The 18,202-nt window shown below is 46.4% G+C and overlaps 1 protein-coding gene across 1 annotated transcript in view; it reads left to right on the forward strand.

The window, feature by feature from the left end:
- Positions 1-18,202, forward strand: part of Deup1 (deuterosome assembly protein 1) — a 56,935-nt gene that overhangs the window by 31,540 nt on the left and 7,193 nt on the right. Inside the window, exons 8-11 of the mRNA XM_051198832.1 lie at positions 1,431-1,536; positions 6,365-6,559; positions 7,860-7,949; positions 14,883-15,079. Of these exons, the coding sequence (XP_051054789.1) occupies positions 1,431-1,536; positions 6,365-6,559; positions 7,860-7,949; positions 14,883-15,079 (588 nt within the window). The remainder of the gene's footprint in view (positions 1-1,430; positions 1,537-6,364; positions 6,560-7,859; positions 7,950-14,882; positions 15,080-18,202) is intronic.

Below are 18,202 nucleotides of genomic sequence, written 5' to 3' on the forward strand. Positions count from 1 at the left end.
GGTCGCTTTAGCACTGCAGCCCTTGCGAGTGAGTGCCTGGCAAGAATCTAGAAACGAGAATGTTCTTTTCTCCCTTTCCAAATCATAGCAAGTGGGAGATTTTAAGTCTCCTTTTGATGCTTTAGACGACTGTTAGATAAAGTGGAAATACAGCACATTAGTCAGTGAGAAACAAACAGGCACTGCAAAATAACATGCAGTGTATACTCTGCTCATACAGAAGCAAGTGATGAGAGGCATGTCCCCTTGCAAACGGGGAGAGGACAACACTCCCAGAAAGCTGACTGAGGTTCTTCCAGGGCCATTACACAATAGTGGCCGTTATGCCAGCAAACTGAGTCAGCCTACATAAACTCGCATGTGGGGTGTGTGTGTGTGAACTGTGATGGTCAGAACCCTGCTTAGACACCTATACCTCAGGAAGACTGATGTGTACCTTAGAGATCCTTTATTTCTAATCCGTACATTCTTTCTCCACCATTGCTCACATTTGGAGTTGTGGTTTTGTGTTCCTAATATTTGGAACGCCCTCGGGATGTCCCCAGAAAGCCACTCATGCTCCCAGGTGGCTCCCATTGAGTCACAGCAGACTCCCTGGCGCTGCGGTGGGTCCCACCCCAGCCCCCTGCTCTTCGGTGCTTAGTGGCTGGTTCCAGGTTACTCACCAGCTGTGCTTCTCTGAGCTTCAGGTGGGGTCGTCCTTCTGCGGGGGACCTCCCCTCCCTCCCTGCCCCCAGGTTAACAAGTGGCTGCTTTTCCATTATAAATGCGAATAGCCAAACCCGGGCACATTAGAGTTCCCTCCCTGGCCACAGCGTCAGATGTCATCCTCCTCGGTGCTCTGTGGGCTGTGCCCCCACGGACTTTGCATGCAGCAGCAGTGATGTGTTTCCATCCAGGCTCCCAAGCTCTTTTATTACAAGAGGCAGTCTTTTCTTCTCATTCAAAGATCTCATCTCCAGGGGATGGAGCGCTGGCTTAGAACAAGCACTACCAGCGGCTCTTCCAGAGGTCCTGAGTTCAAGTCCCAGCAACTACATGGTAACTCACAACCATATATAACCCAGTGAGTGCCCTCTTCTGGCCTGCAGGCATACAAAGAAACAAAGCCCATGTGTGCACAAAATAGATAAATAAATAAACTTTAAAAATCTTTTCTACATCTGCAACCCCAGTATTCTGCCTATTTAACATATAATTGAAATGCCTACCAACTGCTACCTTTCCTCTCATTAAAACCACTCTCACTAAAAAGAAAAAACAAAAATAGTCTCAGGACTTGGAAGTATTCGAATTTACAATTTCTGTAGCTACCGGTGTTGACAATATAGTGATCTATCTTCACAGCTTCCGAAGGTCTAGACTAAGAATATAATTAACAATTCGCCGAGTTGAGCTTAAGTGTTGCCTGCTTTGTTTTTAATTTGTAGACTTGAAGCATCGTATTCCCCTTCTACTAAAGAAGCAGAGAGGAAAAGGAAAGACTTGTTTTCGATGGTCTCCGACCAACCAAATCATGAAAAAGAGTTAAACAAGGTATGGGACATGAGGAGGTCCATTCTTCCAGCTCTAAAGTCTCCGCATAACTCTTTTAAAATCTTCCTTCATGCCCCCTTCTTCCTTCTGCTGTATTTTCTCCAAAAGAAATCATCTGCCAAGCGGATAATTCCCATATTCTGGGAGAACACAAATCTTGCATAATTCTGCCAGTGGGAGACTGCGGATGAAATTCAGAGGCAGGCATGCCTTCCTGAGAGAGCCCAGCTTGGTGCTCAGCATGTGGGTGACCTTGGGGCACCTGCCTGCACGCCCCGTCTAGGACGGGGTAGATCGTACTGTAGACACAGTGAATGAATGCCTGTCACTCCAGATAGGGCATTGACTATAGACCGAAGGAAGGATTCCATTCAAGGCTCATTTGTTACACTGATGAGTATATTATTACCTACAGAAGGGGACGGGGCATATTTACAGGAGCATGTGTGAATCAGAGGCAGCTGCATCACTGCAAAGCCGCTTGCTGCAGGAGGGCAATGCATCGAAGAAGCTCTGAAGTGCTTGGCTGGCAGCCCCCATGCAGTCTGCTGCTCCCAGAAACTGTTAACTGCTTTGGGGATCGCACATCTTTAGGGTGCCCTGGGCCTTCCCTTGCAGGGTTTTGTTAGTTTCCTGAGTCTCCTGAGCTCTGTTTCCAGTGCAGGAGGGAATGTTTCAACTCAGAGGAAATAGAAACACAAACACAACTTCCAACCCCCTGAGGTTATGATGGGGTGGAATGAGCCAGCGGCTTGTGGCTCTTTCCACGTGCCCGGAACAAACTGTCCCAAAGATTTAACAAAGCCTTCGTGTCACTCAGTCCCCACGATCAACTTTAAAAATGGGATCTATGTCTCCCTCTTTTTGTATTAGATGAAACTAAGACACAGAGAAGTTGACTAATCCCCCCACATTCCACAGATAAGTGGTAGATGAAAGTTTTGAATATGGGCTGTCTCACCCTAGAGACTACCTGCCGAAGTCTGTTAAAATCCATGAGCTAATAATGCAAGTCACAAGCTTAGAAAGAGCCTGGCTCAGAGCAACAGCTGACAGATGTGGCCAGTGGTAGGCTGGGCCTCGTCCACGTTTCTGAGGGCCCATCATGGACCAAGCACTCTGCCAGGGTTAAAAACCTCAGATGAGGACAGTCTGAGCCTGGTTCATATGGGGCCTGCGGTCTTCACTCTTCACAACCAATATATCTTCCTTGTAAGGATTCTACCGGTTTCAATAGGAAATCCATTAGAACGACACATCCTGACTGGTGCGGTGTGGTAATTCACACCAATAATCCTAACACTGGTGGAGGTTGAGGAAGGGGAATTGCAATAGATCTGAGGCCAACCTAGGCTATATATCCAGATCCTGTCTATCCTTCATCCCCTTAAAAAACTGAGAACTAATGCAGGTCCAGCACAGAAACTGTGTTAGGAAGCAATTGTTGTTGCTTTCCTCTTCTGAACACTGATAACACATAATCCCATAAAGTTGATTTTACTGATTTTAGGACTAAGGTTTTTCCGCCCGCTGCTGGTCTTGTCCCGCTGCCACACCAGCCCCAAATAACGCACAGAGACTCTGTATTTGATACAATGCTGTTGGCCAGGTACAAGTTTCTTATCGGCTAGCTCTGTCTTAATTATTAATCTATTTTTGTTTATGTATTTCCACGTGGTCTCATCTTACTGGAGAGCCGGCTGGTGTCCTGCTCTCTCCAGACTCTCCATCTTGACTCCTCCCTACTACTTCCTCTTTCCTCCCGGTCTCCTAGTCCCGCCTATCTTGCTTTCCTATTGGCCAACAGTGCTTTATTCATTAACCAGTATGAGAAACATATTTACAGAATGACATCTCCCATCACTATAACTTTCAAAACCTGTTCTATACTGCTGTTTGCGAAGACTGTATACAAGGAGTGACAAATGCCATGTAGAGTTAGACTCTCCTGGAGCTCAGAGGCTTCTGACAGAGTCAGAGTAAAATAAGAACCATCTGAGTCAGACTCTATGGGACAGGGAGAGGCCAAGGCACACATCCCCAGACCCCTGGAAGCCAGGCAGCAGTAGTTGATGACCGGGGTAACTAGCTGCAGCATTTCCATTCCGTTGTAATGACACCAACAAGTGCCATGCACTATGAGTCTTGTGGGTGGTTTTTCTTTTGTGGGTACAGAGCTGTTTTTAGCCCCTTATTTTGTGATAAAATTCACATTTTAAAAAAGCAGTCACTGGAAGCAGATAAGTCAATCTCATTTAGAAACACGCTCTATGGAAGAGCATGCTGTTTTAATATCTAATCACTGTGAACTAAGGGGAAAAAAAATCTCAATTCTCTTCCAGAATAGCATATTCATTTTCTTAACTTTCTGAGTTTCATTTTAAGGGGATGGTGCTAAAATACACCACAGGGGCATAAACAGTAAGATCCAGACTGTCCAACTGCAGAGAATACAGCTGCTTCACCAAGTAAACCGTAAGGAGGAAAAATAGATGGCGGAAGCAAACAGATTCAAAGGGAGTGGCAACATGGCCCAGTAGATAGAGGGGCTTGGTGTTAAGAGCCTGATGACCTGAGTTCTAGCCCCAAGACTCACGGTAGAAGGAGTGAACCAAAACACATGAGTTCTCTGAACTTCAGACTCTGTGTGATAGCATGCATGTGAACACACAAACAAATGTAATTTAAAGAGACCCATCACATACTTTGGGGTTAGGTCCTGTCACCGAGACTCTTGCTCTGAGGAACTGGACAGCATACAACACACCCCAGCTCCTGTTTGCTGAATGGCAAAGTTAAGACCATGTGATTTCTAAGTCACATTTCTCTAATCTTAGTAACCACAGCAGGACCAAATAAGGAGTGGGTGGAGCCTAGCCTAGGATGCAGCTCATTGACATCTGGACCCTCTGCAGTGGGTCATCTCTCTCTGGGTGTCAGTTCTAAACCCTGGCCAGCCCAGAGTTCAACCCACCACAGATGGGGACACAGGTCCTAGGACGTGGCTGCCTTTCATGAGGACTGTAACTAGAACCTGAGGTTATGGGACTGGACGAAAAGACCAGACAAACACAAAGAGAACACAGATTGGAAAAGGACAGCCAGGTGGGCGTAGTGGGATCCCAATCCGTTTCACAAACTTGAAGAGCATTGGAGATTCGGGCCAAGTTCACATTTGATTCTGTCTGAATAGTTGGTGATGTGAGAGAACCGATTGTCAATGCACTATAAAGTGTGTTCTGGGGGAAGAGAGGACAGAAAAAGAGAGAGGGCACCTTATTCCTTTACAGGTATACACTGATTTTTAAAGAGGAAATATAAATAGCTATTTCTCATCTTTTAAGTGAGTATATTCATAGAAGTCTCTGTGCATTTCCTTGATTCCCCTCTCTGGCCTTATTTCTGGGAGCACAGATGACTGAAACACCCAAGACTCCTCAGCGAACACAGCTCTCTGGTTCCACCCCGGCTGTTTTACCCGGGAGTCCGTCTTCTCTAGGCTTTCCATCTACCCTTCAGTATTTTGCCTCCTTTGGGAGGACCATCCTAATACAAGCTGGGTTAGGTGCCCTCCAGGACATTCCTCAAACATCCGTTACTACCCTGTGCTATAAATGTTTATTTTTCTCCCTTTACCCCATATATGTGTGTGCCGAGAGAATGGTTGTGTGATTTATCTCTGACTCCCAAGGGTAAGATACAGTGTGTAATCTTGTTGTTTGTTTTGTGAGGTTTGTTGTTGTTTTTCGAGCCAGGGTTTCTCTGTATAACAGTCCTGCCTGTCCTGGAACTTGCTTTATACTAGGTTGGCCTGGAACTCTCTGATATCAACCAGCCTCTGCCTCCCAAGTGCTGGGATTAAAGGCGTGCACTAACACAGCTGGCTGAATGATTAGTTGAGCCTTTGTTTGTTTGTTTTGTTTTTTTGAGATAGGATTTCTTTGTGCAGCCCAGGCTGCCCTGGAACTATCTCTGTACAGGCTGACCTCAAACTCCCACTATCCACCCACCTCAGCCTTCCAAGTCCTAGGATTAAAAGCATGTGCCAGCCCTGCCAGGCCCTAGTAGTCTTGAAAACGATGCTCGGGAGTGTGACCATGGCAGGAGGAACAGGAACAGAGGGTCTGAGAGGTTGAGCTGGGCTGCTGCCAGCTAGATTTGGAAAGCTGAGTGTGGTGAGGAGTCCAGGTCCCCTGGGTCCTGTTATGGGAAGGTGATCAAAGGTGAGGAGAGACTCCGAGGGTCAGGGGAGGCTGGTTAAGACACCCTTTCTTCGAGGTTCTGAGATGCAGTGTAGATCAAACAGTGGGATTTACACTTGTTTCATATTTTTTTAATTTAAATTAAGGTTTTATTTCATTAAAGCCAAGAACTGTGAGTTCTAGGCTCAAATCTGACACTTTCTGTACGATCTGAGCATGTTGCTTTCCTTTCTCGGGTCCTTTCTTCTTTTCTCCATAAGAAAGTCCTGATGGCCATACTTGGTGGTGTGCACCCGTAATCACCTAATTTTGAGGCTAATGCATGAGGACCAAAAGATAAAGGGCTGTGTAGGTAGACCCTGCCTCGAAAACAAAACAAAGTACTCCGTAACAATTTCTGACGAGTCTACACGCACCAAAGCTGCGTCGTATATGGCAGAAAGCGATGGACTTTGGGGTTGGGAGAAAACTGTGTACACGGTTTGCCAGTCAGCACCGGTCAGAAAGGGGGTGTCGTGGGTCACGGACATTGTCGGGGCAGAAGGACGAGGGGCAGCACGAGCTGCAGATGCGCTGTTTGTAAGTGAGGGGGGCGGTTCATGTCTCTGGGCTCGCTCTCCCTGCAGATGAGAAGCCAGATGTATCCGGGGGAAGGCGGACATGCGGAGCAGGAGCGCATGAGGAGCGAGATCTCCGACCTCACCCAGGAGCTTCACCAGAAGGACATGACTATTGCAGCTGTCATGAAGAAAGCCGCCCTTCTGGAAAGACAGCTAAAGATAGAACTAGAAATAAAAGAAAAAATGTTAACCAAGCAACAGGTACGCATGCAGGAGAGCACGTCCCCAGGGCTGACTGTTGCTCAGAGCCCACGGTGCCCCGGGCCAGCGTCTGAGACCTGGTGACAGAGATGCCCTTAAGCCCTGTGCCATGCCACAAAGTATCAGCAAAGAAACCCTAGGGACCTACAGGAGCGCTATGCAAGGGCAACCGGCCCCATGCTGACCCTCTCCTCAGCTGTCTCCCCAAACACACAGGCCCCCTTTCTTATCGGTTGTCTCCAGCAGCACTTTGCCCCCCCCACACACACACAGTTAATGGATTGCCATTAGTGTTTTAAACATGGAGGTGACGGCCTAAAAATGGACGCATATTTACTAAGCATCCGCTCAGCACACAGTGTGTCCTCAGAGGCAAGCAGACTTTGTGAGATTCTGCTCTTAAGAGACCGCAAGGGAGGCTCATGCCCAGCCTCCCTCCCTCCCAGCTCATTCTTTAAAATTCCTGCTTTCTTATGAATAATCAAATTTGTAACCTGCTTTTGACAGCCTGAGCTTTACAACCTCTTCACTCTAAATCTAAGTGGTTTTGGAGCACAAAACATGGACCAAGGGTCTCCACAAGAGCAGTTAAATCGTGTGTATTTACAGAACGAGGAGAGATTAGGCCTCCATCCAGTCACAGGCCTTACACGAGCACACAGGCAACAGGGCACTTATGCCTGGGCAGAGGGCTGTGCAGGCCAGAGTGGGCAGCTGCGCGTGGAGGAGACTCGTTTCCCTTTTCATATTGCCATGATCCCTAGATTTTTGTCAACAAGCGTGTATTCTGTGATTTACAAAAGTAAATCTTTTTAAAGCCAGAGTATGAAATAGAAATGAGCCTTAGGTATACAAAAGAGCCGGCCAGGAATGGAGGTACACATAGGCCATCCCAACATCTAGGTAGAAATCCGGGAAGGAAAAAAAGATACAGAATGAAGTCATAGGCAAGCAAGGAAATGCAGCCAGAACACCAGAAGGAACAAATTAAGCCAGATACTGCTTGCTGTAAAAGTTAACCGGGGGTTGAAGAAGCGTAATGAGCGGTCTCCTCAAAAAAAAAAAAAGGCTTTTAACAATCAATCCTGACTCTTCAGGTAGGAAAAAAGTAAATCACTACTTACGTGTTTTGAATCTGGCACTGCTGGAACAGGAGGAAAGGCCTGGAGAGGGAGCAGGGACCCCGACGGGTGGGGGGGGAGAGGGGGGCCTTTTCACTGCCACAGGGACAGAGCTGATGGACAGGATGACCTGTTCCCTTGTGTGTTTCACGTGTGCCTTTCATCTACTAATCTTTCAGGTCTCTGATGTGAGATACAGAGCTGTCCGAACAGAAAGCACACATCCTCTGAAAGGAATGATGGGGGACTTAGACCCTGCACGGTACTTGGTAATGCGCTGAATTCACTCCCCCAAACCCAGCACAAGGCGTTGTCTGGTCAGGGCTAAAGCCGCAGCCTGGGCACTGAGCGTGCACATCAGAGCCGGGCGCTGCCTTCCCGCGCCGCGCCGGCTTGCCCAGGCTGAAACACTTGCTTTGGGGACAATTCTGATCACTTTCCAGACATGCAAAGCATGAAGTTAATTGACTTTTAATCCTGAAACCCTATATCCTAGAAGGCCTGACTGAAGTGCCAACCCTGCAAACCCGAACCAAAACAATTAGGTCTGTCCTTGTTGGGTTCATGTTTGGCTCTGACTGTTTTGTACATGATTTAGCCCCTGGCTCTATCTGCTCCTCCAAACAAGTTAAATGGCGCCAAGCCTCTCATCTCTGTTGTCTGATGTAGCAGTCGATCGTCGTTTTTGAAGAACTTTCATTGGTTGAAATATTGAAATATTAGCATGACTTGTTATCTGTTTTTTTATTCACTCAGGAGGAAAAAAAATTTTTTTTAACTGTTCAAGGAACAGTAAGGGTAAGATAGGAAAATTTGGGCATCATGGTTGCTTAAGCTGCCCTTTCTCTTCAGACATAATGCGAGCAAGTGTCGGCCAGGCCCTTCTGACGCCCATGTTGTATTTCTATCATGTTGTGCACCTGTTCTCACATGAGTCCGTATTCCAGCATGAAGACAGTAGAAGCACCCGGAAGCACTGCCCCCTCCTCCTTGAGCATGGCTGTGGACCCTGTGACTGGAGCACAAATGGATAAAAAGGGAAGCTTGCTGGTCCTCCCTACCTGCTACATTAAAGCTCTGCCCGTCACTCTGCCTTTTCATTCCCCAATGTAACTTTGGGCCCCCAAGTGTTTGCCTGTACACATCCAGGTCGCCATAGCCCTGCCGAGGGCCTCCGCTCTGCTCCTGTAGGTTTTTGGCTTTGTTCATGAATATTATTTGACTTTTTTCAAAGAACTAAAACTCACAACGATATATAAAGCAGCTGCTCATCGCCCACACCCCTTCCCCTGGCCACACTTAGGCAGCAGAGGACTCTGTGGTGGCAGGCAAATGGTGGCGGCTCCTACAGCTTTTCCCTGGCCTTCCCCACAGATACGGTAGGGAGCTGGCCTCCGGCTGTGTGTGTGGACAGCGAGTCCTAGGAACATTCACACTCATTTAAAGTGCACATAACTGTCTATGAATGTCTACACTGTGCATGCAGGTGACTTCAGAGCGCATGTTTTCCTTGCTTGTCTCCACCCCCTCCTCCCACATCTAGTCCCATGCGCCAGGCGGTACTCATTCATATCTATCACTTTGCACATGCATGCACCCATATAAACACACATGTGTGCTTATTTGGGGATTTTACCATTAAAAAAAATAAAGGGTCACAGGCTTAGAGGGATGGCTCAGAATTTAAGAGCCCCCTACACGGCAGCTCAGCTACCCGAAAGTCCAGTTCCAGAGTATCTGATGTCATCTTCTGATCCCTTCAGGCCCCTGTGACAGAAGGCACACAAACATACACACAGAGAGACATGTAACGGTTTTCTGAAATCTACATGTCACACTTCCGTGTGTCTTATCTTAGTTTGATCTGATAATGCCTTTCCTCACCAACTGGCTCAGGCATATTCTGCCCTTCATAATAGTTGGTTAATATGCCATGGTGTTGATATTTCAAAACTTATTAGACTGTTTTTCTTAAGTATTTCAGTGCATTTGACTCTGCTTCCATATTTTCACCTGGATAAATAGGTCATAGAGCATCCCAACATGCATTATCTTGGAGCAGCTCCCTGGAGGAGGAACCCCTGGCTCACAGGAAATGTGTTTTAATGTTAATATCACCGTCACGGTCCATCTCTTTTCCATCACTATGCTTTCTCGTTGCTGGTATTATTACTACACTAACTTTCTCAACAGCACTTTGATTTCCATCATTTTCCTGCATTAATTGGTAGTTTGTAGCAATATGAATTAGATATACTTTATGTATATTTTCTCTGATGTTAGTTTTCTTCTTGTTGTCAATTTATAGAAGCATTTTCAAGAGACCTTCATATTTCTGAAACTTTATATTTTTCCCATCCAAGAAGTTCTAAACTTTGGCTTGCCGAAAATCACTCTCTCGGTGGGTACAGTTGGGGCTTCCTTCTTTGATAACAGGGTTTCCACATCTACATATACAATTTCATCTTTTGCAGAGGTTTTGTGCTTTCCATATAATTGTTCGATCCATTTAAATTGTACTTTAAAATGCAATGTGTAATAGCAGTTGAAATTTTCGTGTAGGCCAACCTCAAGGCAACAGGCTTCTCTGTAATTTCTCATGGGTTCTATCTGAAATTGAATTCATTTTTGTGTTAACTTTGAAGACAAAGCTTTTATTATAATAAGATATAACATAATTCCCCATTTCTTCATAATACATTTCCCAGTAATGCAAATTTCTTTGAATAGTTCCTGTTTCCTTCCTTTAAAATTATTTCCCAAGTTATTTCCTATTCTTGTCACTGTTATAAATGGAATATCTTGCTTTTACCACATCAAGCAGCTAATTGCTAATATAGACGAAGGTCCGGTTAGTTTATTCCTTCTAGGTCAGTGGTTCTCAACCTTCCTAATGCAGCAGCCCTTTAACACAGCTCCTCATGCTGTGGTGACCCCAACCATAAAATCATTTCGTTGCTACTTCATTACTGTTATGTTGCTACTGTTAGGAATTGTCATGTAAATATCTGCCATTTCCAATGGTTTAAGGTGACCCTCAAAGGGGTCATGATCCACTGCTGTTCTAGAAAGCACTTCCCTAGGGTAGTTTAGCTCTCTGGCTCTCTCTTTTGCAAAGCTCACACCTGTTCTTGTCCTTGTCGCAGTGCCCTAGCTAAGGCCTCCAAGAGAATCTAAGTCATGGCAGTACTCGCTGGCAAACTTCCTGGCTTCTGACGAAAATGTCACACTTTTGGGGTTTTGCGGGCTGTGAGTTTGTTTTGGATCCCTGACCCTGTATCATTCTTTGTGCCCTACTGTAAAATGCAGCGCTGCCGCCGCTGCCATTCCCACAGGGGTCACACTGTGTGAGCCTTCCCTTTGCATTGTTGATGGGTCAGACACTACATTTCCCAGTTTTCATCCAAATTCAGGTTCCTGGGATAAATCTTGCTATCAGTGTGTTTGCTTAGAGCAGCAGAACTCTGGGAGGAGGCCACAAGTCCCAAACAGATGTCCTTGGGCCATGCTCCCTCACCCACTCCCTCCCTCTCTTCCCCTCCCTCCCTGCCTGTCCTCCCCCCTCCTCCCTCCCTCCCTCTCTGCTGGTCTGTGATGTCTTCGGTATTCTCTGGGCAGAACTGCACCTCGCACCAGCACTTTGTCTCAGTGTGCTGTAGTTCCCATGTCTGTGTGGTCCCGTGATTCTCAGAAGTCAGATTGTCCTTTCGTTGGGCATTAACTTCAAGTCCATGGCCTCTGCAAAGATCCTGTTTTGAAATGAGGTCGTATTTGGAGACACTAGGGGCTAGGACTTCAGGATTTTCTAGGGAGCCTCAATTCAACCCGTAGTAGTCAATGTCTGTCAGGGCTAGTGCATTCCTGGGTCAATGTGATGAGTCTTTATTTAAAGTGACGTCTGGCCACAGCTCCTGCACTTGTTTTTAAGCCCACAAAGGTTCCTGGCTCAGGGGCGTCGAAACTTTTAAATAATAAAATACTGGCCTTAGTTACCGAAAGTTGGAACAAACAAACCAGCCCAGACACGAAGGAGCTCCCTCTGCTTCTTCCTCTCGGCTTATTTAAATCTATTTTTTTAAAGGTCATTTTGGATAACCTGCATCTTTTTTAAGAAATATGCTCATTTCAGTTTGTTTCTTATTACTGAAGTTAATTAGAGCCAACGACTTAATTCATCTCCATATTCCAAGTTTTACTGTTAAGTTTTCTTGTTTGAGGCAGTGTCGATCTGTTTATCCAAATTCGTCCTCCACCTCCCGGCATCGGCCTCCTGTGTGCCAGGGTCACGGATGTCAACCGTCGGGCCCAACTCGGCTTTCAGTTTCCTTTCTTACTCTTGGGCTTGGATAGCTGAATGCACTCTCTTCCATTTGCTTTAATTATGACTCACAAGTTTATTTTACTGGCACATCTGTGGACCACATGTGTGCAGTGCCTGTGGAGGCCAGAAGAGAGTGCACCAGATCCCCGGGGCTGGAGTCACAGATAACTGTGATCCACTGCGTGGGTGCTGGGAATTGAACCCTGGTCCTCTGGGAGAGCAGCCAGAGCTCTTAACTGCTGGGCCCTCTCTCCAGCCCCCTATTTCATTTATTATTAGAGCTTATCTTTTTTGTTGTTGTTGTTTATTTTGCTTTATTATACTTTTCAAATGTTATGAAATGAGGAAAACTCTTTTCCTATGTATTAAAATTCTGTATGTTAAAAAAATCCCATAATCAGATAATTATTTCAGCAATGATTGGAATATATAAATATAAAATTAAATGATTAGAGCCGAAATTTCACCCTAGACAAGGAAATCACTGATCTTGAGATTGGTCCTATCTAAATAAGTGCAGATTTGAGATCATTTCTGGTTGCCTGATTCTGAAGCTCTTTGCTTCCTTCCTTTGAGGAGAAGAAAGTTGGTCAGCGATGCCTCTGGCGGGGAGGGGGCGGGAGTAGGAGGTAGATAGAAAGCTGTTTGCAGGCCACTGCCTTGTGGGCAGCTTGCTCTAGCTGTGAAGAAAGGTTGGCTGGGCCAGCCACAGAGTGGCTAAGTTTCTCCAGGTCTCAGAGAGCTGCTTAGATGACCCCTCAGAGTCTTCATCCAGAATTCAGACCTTCCTCTGCATTTCCTAAGCTGTAATAGTATGCAGGAAAACAGTAAGTAGATGTAGCCTTTGACACAAAACAAGTAAACATTTTAATAGCCTATATGTACGTATTGCATAAATATATTTATAAGCTTATTTTCAGTGTTGATATTAATGATGGTATGGACGATTACCGATATCAGCTATTTGAAAGTGCGGGGAAGTTGGGAGTGACTCTGAGTGTTACTCTACTTGAATGGCTCTCAAAGCTTGGGGACTGAGGGACTTCAAAAACAAAAGCCCAAGCTCCAACCACTCAGTTTTCAAGGCCTCGAATCCCAAATGTTTGGAGAATCTAACGCGATGGGATGCCCAAGTCAAGCATTTTGTGCTAAGGTATTCATTCCCCTTATGACCCCAGAGAACTACTGTTCTGTCAGCCAGCCACAATGCAGCTTGAGATAGGCAACTTGCAGGACTAGACAGGGGCAGACAATAGAGTGTCACACAGAGCTTCCCCACAACTTGCTGTGTCAGAATAGAGTCTATCCTACAAAGCTTTATGAAAACAGTAAACACACACACACACACACACACACACACACACACACACACACACCTGCTCTGGAAACTTCCCATAGTGTTTAATTGAAACAGCCTGGGAAATCTCTAAGCCCTTGTTCAAGCCATTTATTTTGCAATTGAAATGTGTTTTTGTTTTATATTCTGGAGACAGTGTGTTAATAGATCAGGTAGCGAATCTCTACTATAAAAGGACATTGTCCCAAATGTGTAGTATTGGCTCTGTCTCAACTGCAAGATCAATGCAGCAAAATAGTCCAGATTCCCACCCCAATCCACGTAAGTTCAGCATCTAATTTGTTACATAGCCAGCAGTGGGGTGTGACTATTTTAATCAATATGAGATTTGAATAATTGGAATAATTTATTATTTTTACTGTCTTCTCTACTTTGATAGCAAAATTAACTCAAAATAAGCTAAAGAAATAATGTGAAATAATGAAGTCATAAAACAAATAGAAAGTAAAAATAAATATTTAATAGATCTTAAAAAAAGAAAATTGGAATGTGAGGAGCAAAGGAAAGATGATGTTTCACTAAATTAAAACAACAAAACTCAAAGTTCATTTCTAGATAAAACACAACACACGTCATATACCATAATTAAAACTTCATAAGTATCTTTTTAAAAACCACACAGACCATACCTTCAACCAACTGGAGGGACACTGGATTCCTGCCTCTAGTGTGGAAATATAGTTTGGTGTTGGTAAGCAGAGACTCCTGAGTGGAAAGATGGCCAAACAATACACAACAGTACTGAAATGACGTAGAGTGAGAATTGCCCCAAGAGCATGAATACACGCTCAACTTCACTGATGAAGGCTGCTGTTTAGCTTAGTAAATACTGCCGATACTAGCATTAAATTGTGAGTGTAATAAAGTAAGACCTTTAGTTTATTGTTGGTGGGAATTTATGAGATTCTTTGAGGGAGTGTGTGTGTGAGTGTGTGTGTGTGCGTGTGTGTGTGAGAGTGTGTGTGTATGTGTGTGTGTGTGTGTGTGTGTGTGCATGCATGTGCCCTTGGAGAGCAGAGGAGGGCATCGGAGCCCTTGGAGGGGCAGTTAGCGGTGGTGGTGAGGTGCCCAGTGTGGATGCTGGGATCTGACCGCTTTGATGAGCACCAAGTGCTCTAACCACTGAGCTCTCTCTGCAGCTGTGATGTCTGAGAGTAATGAGGGGATTAGCCCTTCCCAATGAGACCCCCAGAGACGTTCATTCAGTTTATGCTCATGTTCTAAAGGAATGCTAGTCTGTGTGTGAGCAAGTCACAGGGCCATTGATGATTTTTGAAACACCCAATTTTCAAGAACAGGAGTGATTAAATAAATTTTGCACATCTTTAATGCAGCTCTTAAAAGTCTTCTAAAATATATTTTAATTAATTTATTAATATTAATAATTTATGTGTAAAATGTTCAGGGGGAACAAAAAGTTCACGAAAACTATGTCACCTAGCTCAAGTGAAAGGGCCTTCCCAAAACATGTGGCAGACATGGGTGGCGTGTGAGGGCATTCAGTGGGGTTTGTTTTACTCCTAGAGTATGGACTTTGCTGACAAGGAGCAGCCACAGTACACATCGATTAACAAACTGGAGTACGAGAATGAAAGACTCCGAAGTGACCTCGCCAAGCTCCACGTCAATGGAAAGGCAGCATGGCCTAATCAGAGTAGCTACGATGAAACAGGAACATATGTCTACCGGAGCCAGCTGAAGATGGACACAAGCGGAGACAGGTATGCTGGCCTGGCCATCAAGAGCAGACATTTAGAAACGCCTTGGAGGAAACTCATAACTAATATAAAATGGCGGCTTCTTCGGGTGTTTATATTTTATCTGGTAGTGATAACACTATTTCATAAGAACGGCACTGGGTGGAGAGTTCCCAAGGAGTTTTGCTTGCTAGTCACTTCAGAATGCTCGTGCAAAAAGACATGCTGTGCAAATAAACGGGTAATCCTTTTAGTGTTGTGAGAATAGAGAACACTAGAGTTCACTGTGTCGTGATGCTGAAGCCCAGTATGTGAAAGTGTCGCTCCTGCCTGCCTGCCCTCCCATGACGCACACACTTGCTATATTCACTCTCGCCATGGTGGTCAACTGCTGGTCACATCCTCACAAGGGCGCTATGGACAATAAGAGAGTAGAGTGCATGGAAGACGAATACCCACTGTCCATTTTATCCTCACCATCTCACAACTGTCTTAGCTCAGTCCCAATGGACGTGCACAATGAAACACGCTAATTAAGTCAACATTGACAACGATCTATACAGTCAGACTAGTGCAGGACGCAGACCACTGTTTCCCCAACCTTAACAGCTGCTCAGCAAAGCCGTTCTTTAGAACTCCTCAGAGTGTGGGTCTCTGAGGACCATGGCATGCTGCCTTTACCAAACTTCTCTGACATGAGCCTTTCGTGGTGATTAAGAGAGTCCAGACCACCCTGGGACTCAACCTGTCCTCAGAAGCTTGAGATGCTTAGTGTGGATGCCTAACAGTGCTTTCATGGCTTCTTGTGTGTAGAGTGTTTATTAGTAGGATTGTATGAGGGAGCCTGTGTAATATGTGTGGTTTCATTCATGTTGGTCACTAATCACTAATATTATTAGTAGTAAATTGTATCTTTAATATGAATTACTTTTATAATATCCATGGTGACTAAAATGTGTATTTTGGTGACTAGACTAATAGCTAAACCTGAGGTTTGGAGAAGGTGATGCCAGGCTCATCTTGGTAGCTAAGCAAAGTCTATGGAACAAACCAAAAGGGGGAAACGGTCTGTTCAACACTCTCGAGTCACAGCGCCCTCTCCCTTTACTACCTCAGCCCCGTAGGTACCCACTTCCATCAGTCTACGCCTCGTCTCGTGGCTTCAGTTCCTTCACTCTGTGCTGTCCAAGCTGCTTCCTCTCCCTCTGGCTGGCAACTCCGCCCTTCTTCCCAGCATTCGCTCTGCTCCAGAAATCCTGCCTAGCTATTGGCCACTTAGCTTTTTATTAAACCAATCCAAGTGACATTTCCTCACAGTATAGAAAAAGATTGTTCCACAAGAGGTGGGGTTTACTATAGAGAGGGTCACAATATGAGTACTGTGGCGCCGGCGTCTTAGCGGGAGTGTACGGTGTGGTGTCATAGGCGGATGCCATGGTGCGGGCACCGTGTGCATGGTGCATGGTGCATGGTGCGGGCACTGACGCGGGAGCTACAGTGTGCATGGTGCATGGTGCGGGCACTGACGCGGGTGCTACAGTGTGCATGGTGCATGGTGCATGGTGCATGGTGCGGGCACTGACGCGGGTGCTACAGTGTGCATGGTGCATGGTGCATGGTGCGGGCACTGACGCGGGTGCTACAGTGTGCATGGTGCATGGTGCATGGTGCGGGCACTGATGCGGGTGCTACAGTGTGCATGGTGCATGGTGCATGGTGCGGGCACTGACGCGGGTGCTACAGTGTGCATGGTGCATGGTGCATGGTGCGGGCACTGACGCGGGAGCTACAGTGTGCATGGTGCATGGTGCATGGTGCATGGTGCGGGCACTGACGCGGGTGCTACAGTGTGCATGGTGCATGGTGCATGGTGCGGGCACCGTGACACAGGAGCTACAGTGTGCATGGTGCATGGTGCATGGTGCGTGCACTGACGCGGGTGCTACAGTGTGCATGGTGCATGGTGCATGGTGCATGGTGCGGGCACTGACGCGGGTGCTACAGTGTGCATGGTGCATGGTGCATGGTGCGGGCACTGACGCGGGTGCTACAGTGTGCATGGTGCATGGTGCATGGTGCGGGCACTGACGCGGGTGCTACAGTGTGCATGGTGCATGGTGCATGGTGCGGGCACTGATGCGGGTGCTACAGTGTGCATGGTGCATGGTGCATGGTGCGGGCACTGATGCGGGTGCTACAGTGTGCATGGTGCATGGTGCATGGTGCATGGTGCGGGCACTGACGCGGGTGCTACAGTGTGCATGGTGCATGGTGCATGGTGCGGGCACCGTGACACAGGAGCTACAGTGTGCATGGTGCATGGTGCATGGTGCGTGCACTGACGCGGGTGCTACAGTGTGCGTGCTGAGATGCGGGGGGGGGGGGAGCCATCATGACTGAACACGTTGGTCACCCAGGAGAACTGAAACCCTGTTGTAAGAGGTCATTTTCTAATCTAGAATAAGAGCCTCACGAAGCATGTCTCTACTTTCTGTCTCCATAGAGCAAAGCCCAGCTCCAAAGATGCTAGGACGTGTTGTACCTCTGCTGGCTGATGTCAGCGGGTCACTGAGGGCCCTGGGCTCCCAGCTCCTCCCCCTCCTCACCAGAGCAGCTCTGCTAGCGTCGGGTGAGGTGCTGTGCCACTTGCTCTACAGTTTGTTATTCTAGGAATAGCTCTCGGCCCTTAATCTCCCTTTGTCAGGCAATGCGGCATGTATTAAAAGTGCCCAACATAAACAAGACAGTGGGAGACAGAGGCAGGAAGGCGTAAAAGGCTCCGCGGGAGATTATCTTAATAAGCAGCCTGGACGGCTGCTCCTGCCACAGAGCTGTGCCCTGTCAGCTCCATTTGCTGCAAGTTTCATTAAATTTGTTTTAATGCCTCGTCTGATTTCAGTGTTCTTCAGTGACCTGGTTTTGAAAAGAAACAGCATTTCAAATGGTCTGAATAAATTATTGCCATGTAAAACCCACTATGGGGACGAGTTGTTGAGATGCAGGGGACACTGTGAGCTCAGCTCCCTGCTAATGCCCTCTCTGCCCAGCTCAGGGAGTCAAGTAGCAGAATGCATATATGCACACGTGTGCACGTACATGGGTGCGTGTGTGTGTATGTGTAAGTGTGTGGTATATGTGTGCATATGA

The sequence above is a fragment of the Phodopus roborovskii genome, unplaced genomic scaffold (assembly GCF_943737965.1).
Source record: "Phodopus roborovskii unplaced genomic scaffold, PHOROB, whole genome shotgun sequence".
NCBI classification, from domain to species: domain Eukaryota; kingdom Metazoa; phylum Chordata; class Mammalia; order Rodentia; family Cricetidae; genus Phodopus; species Phodopus roborovskii.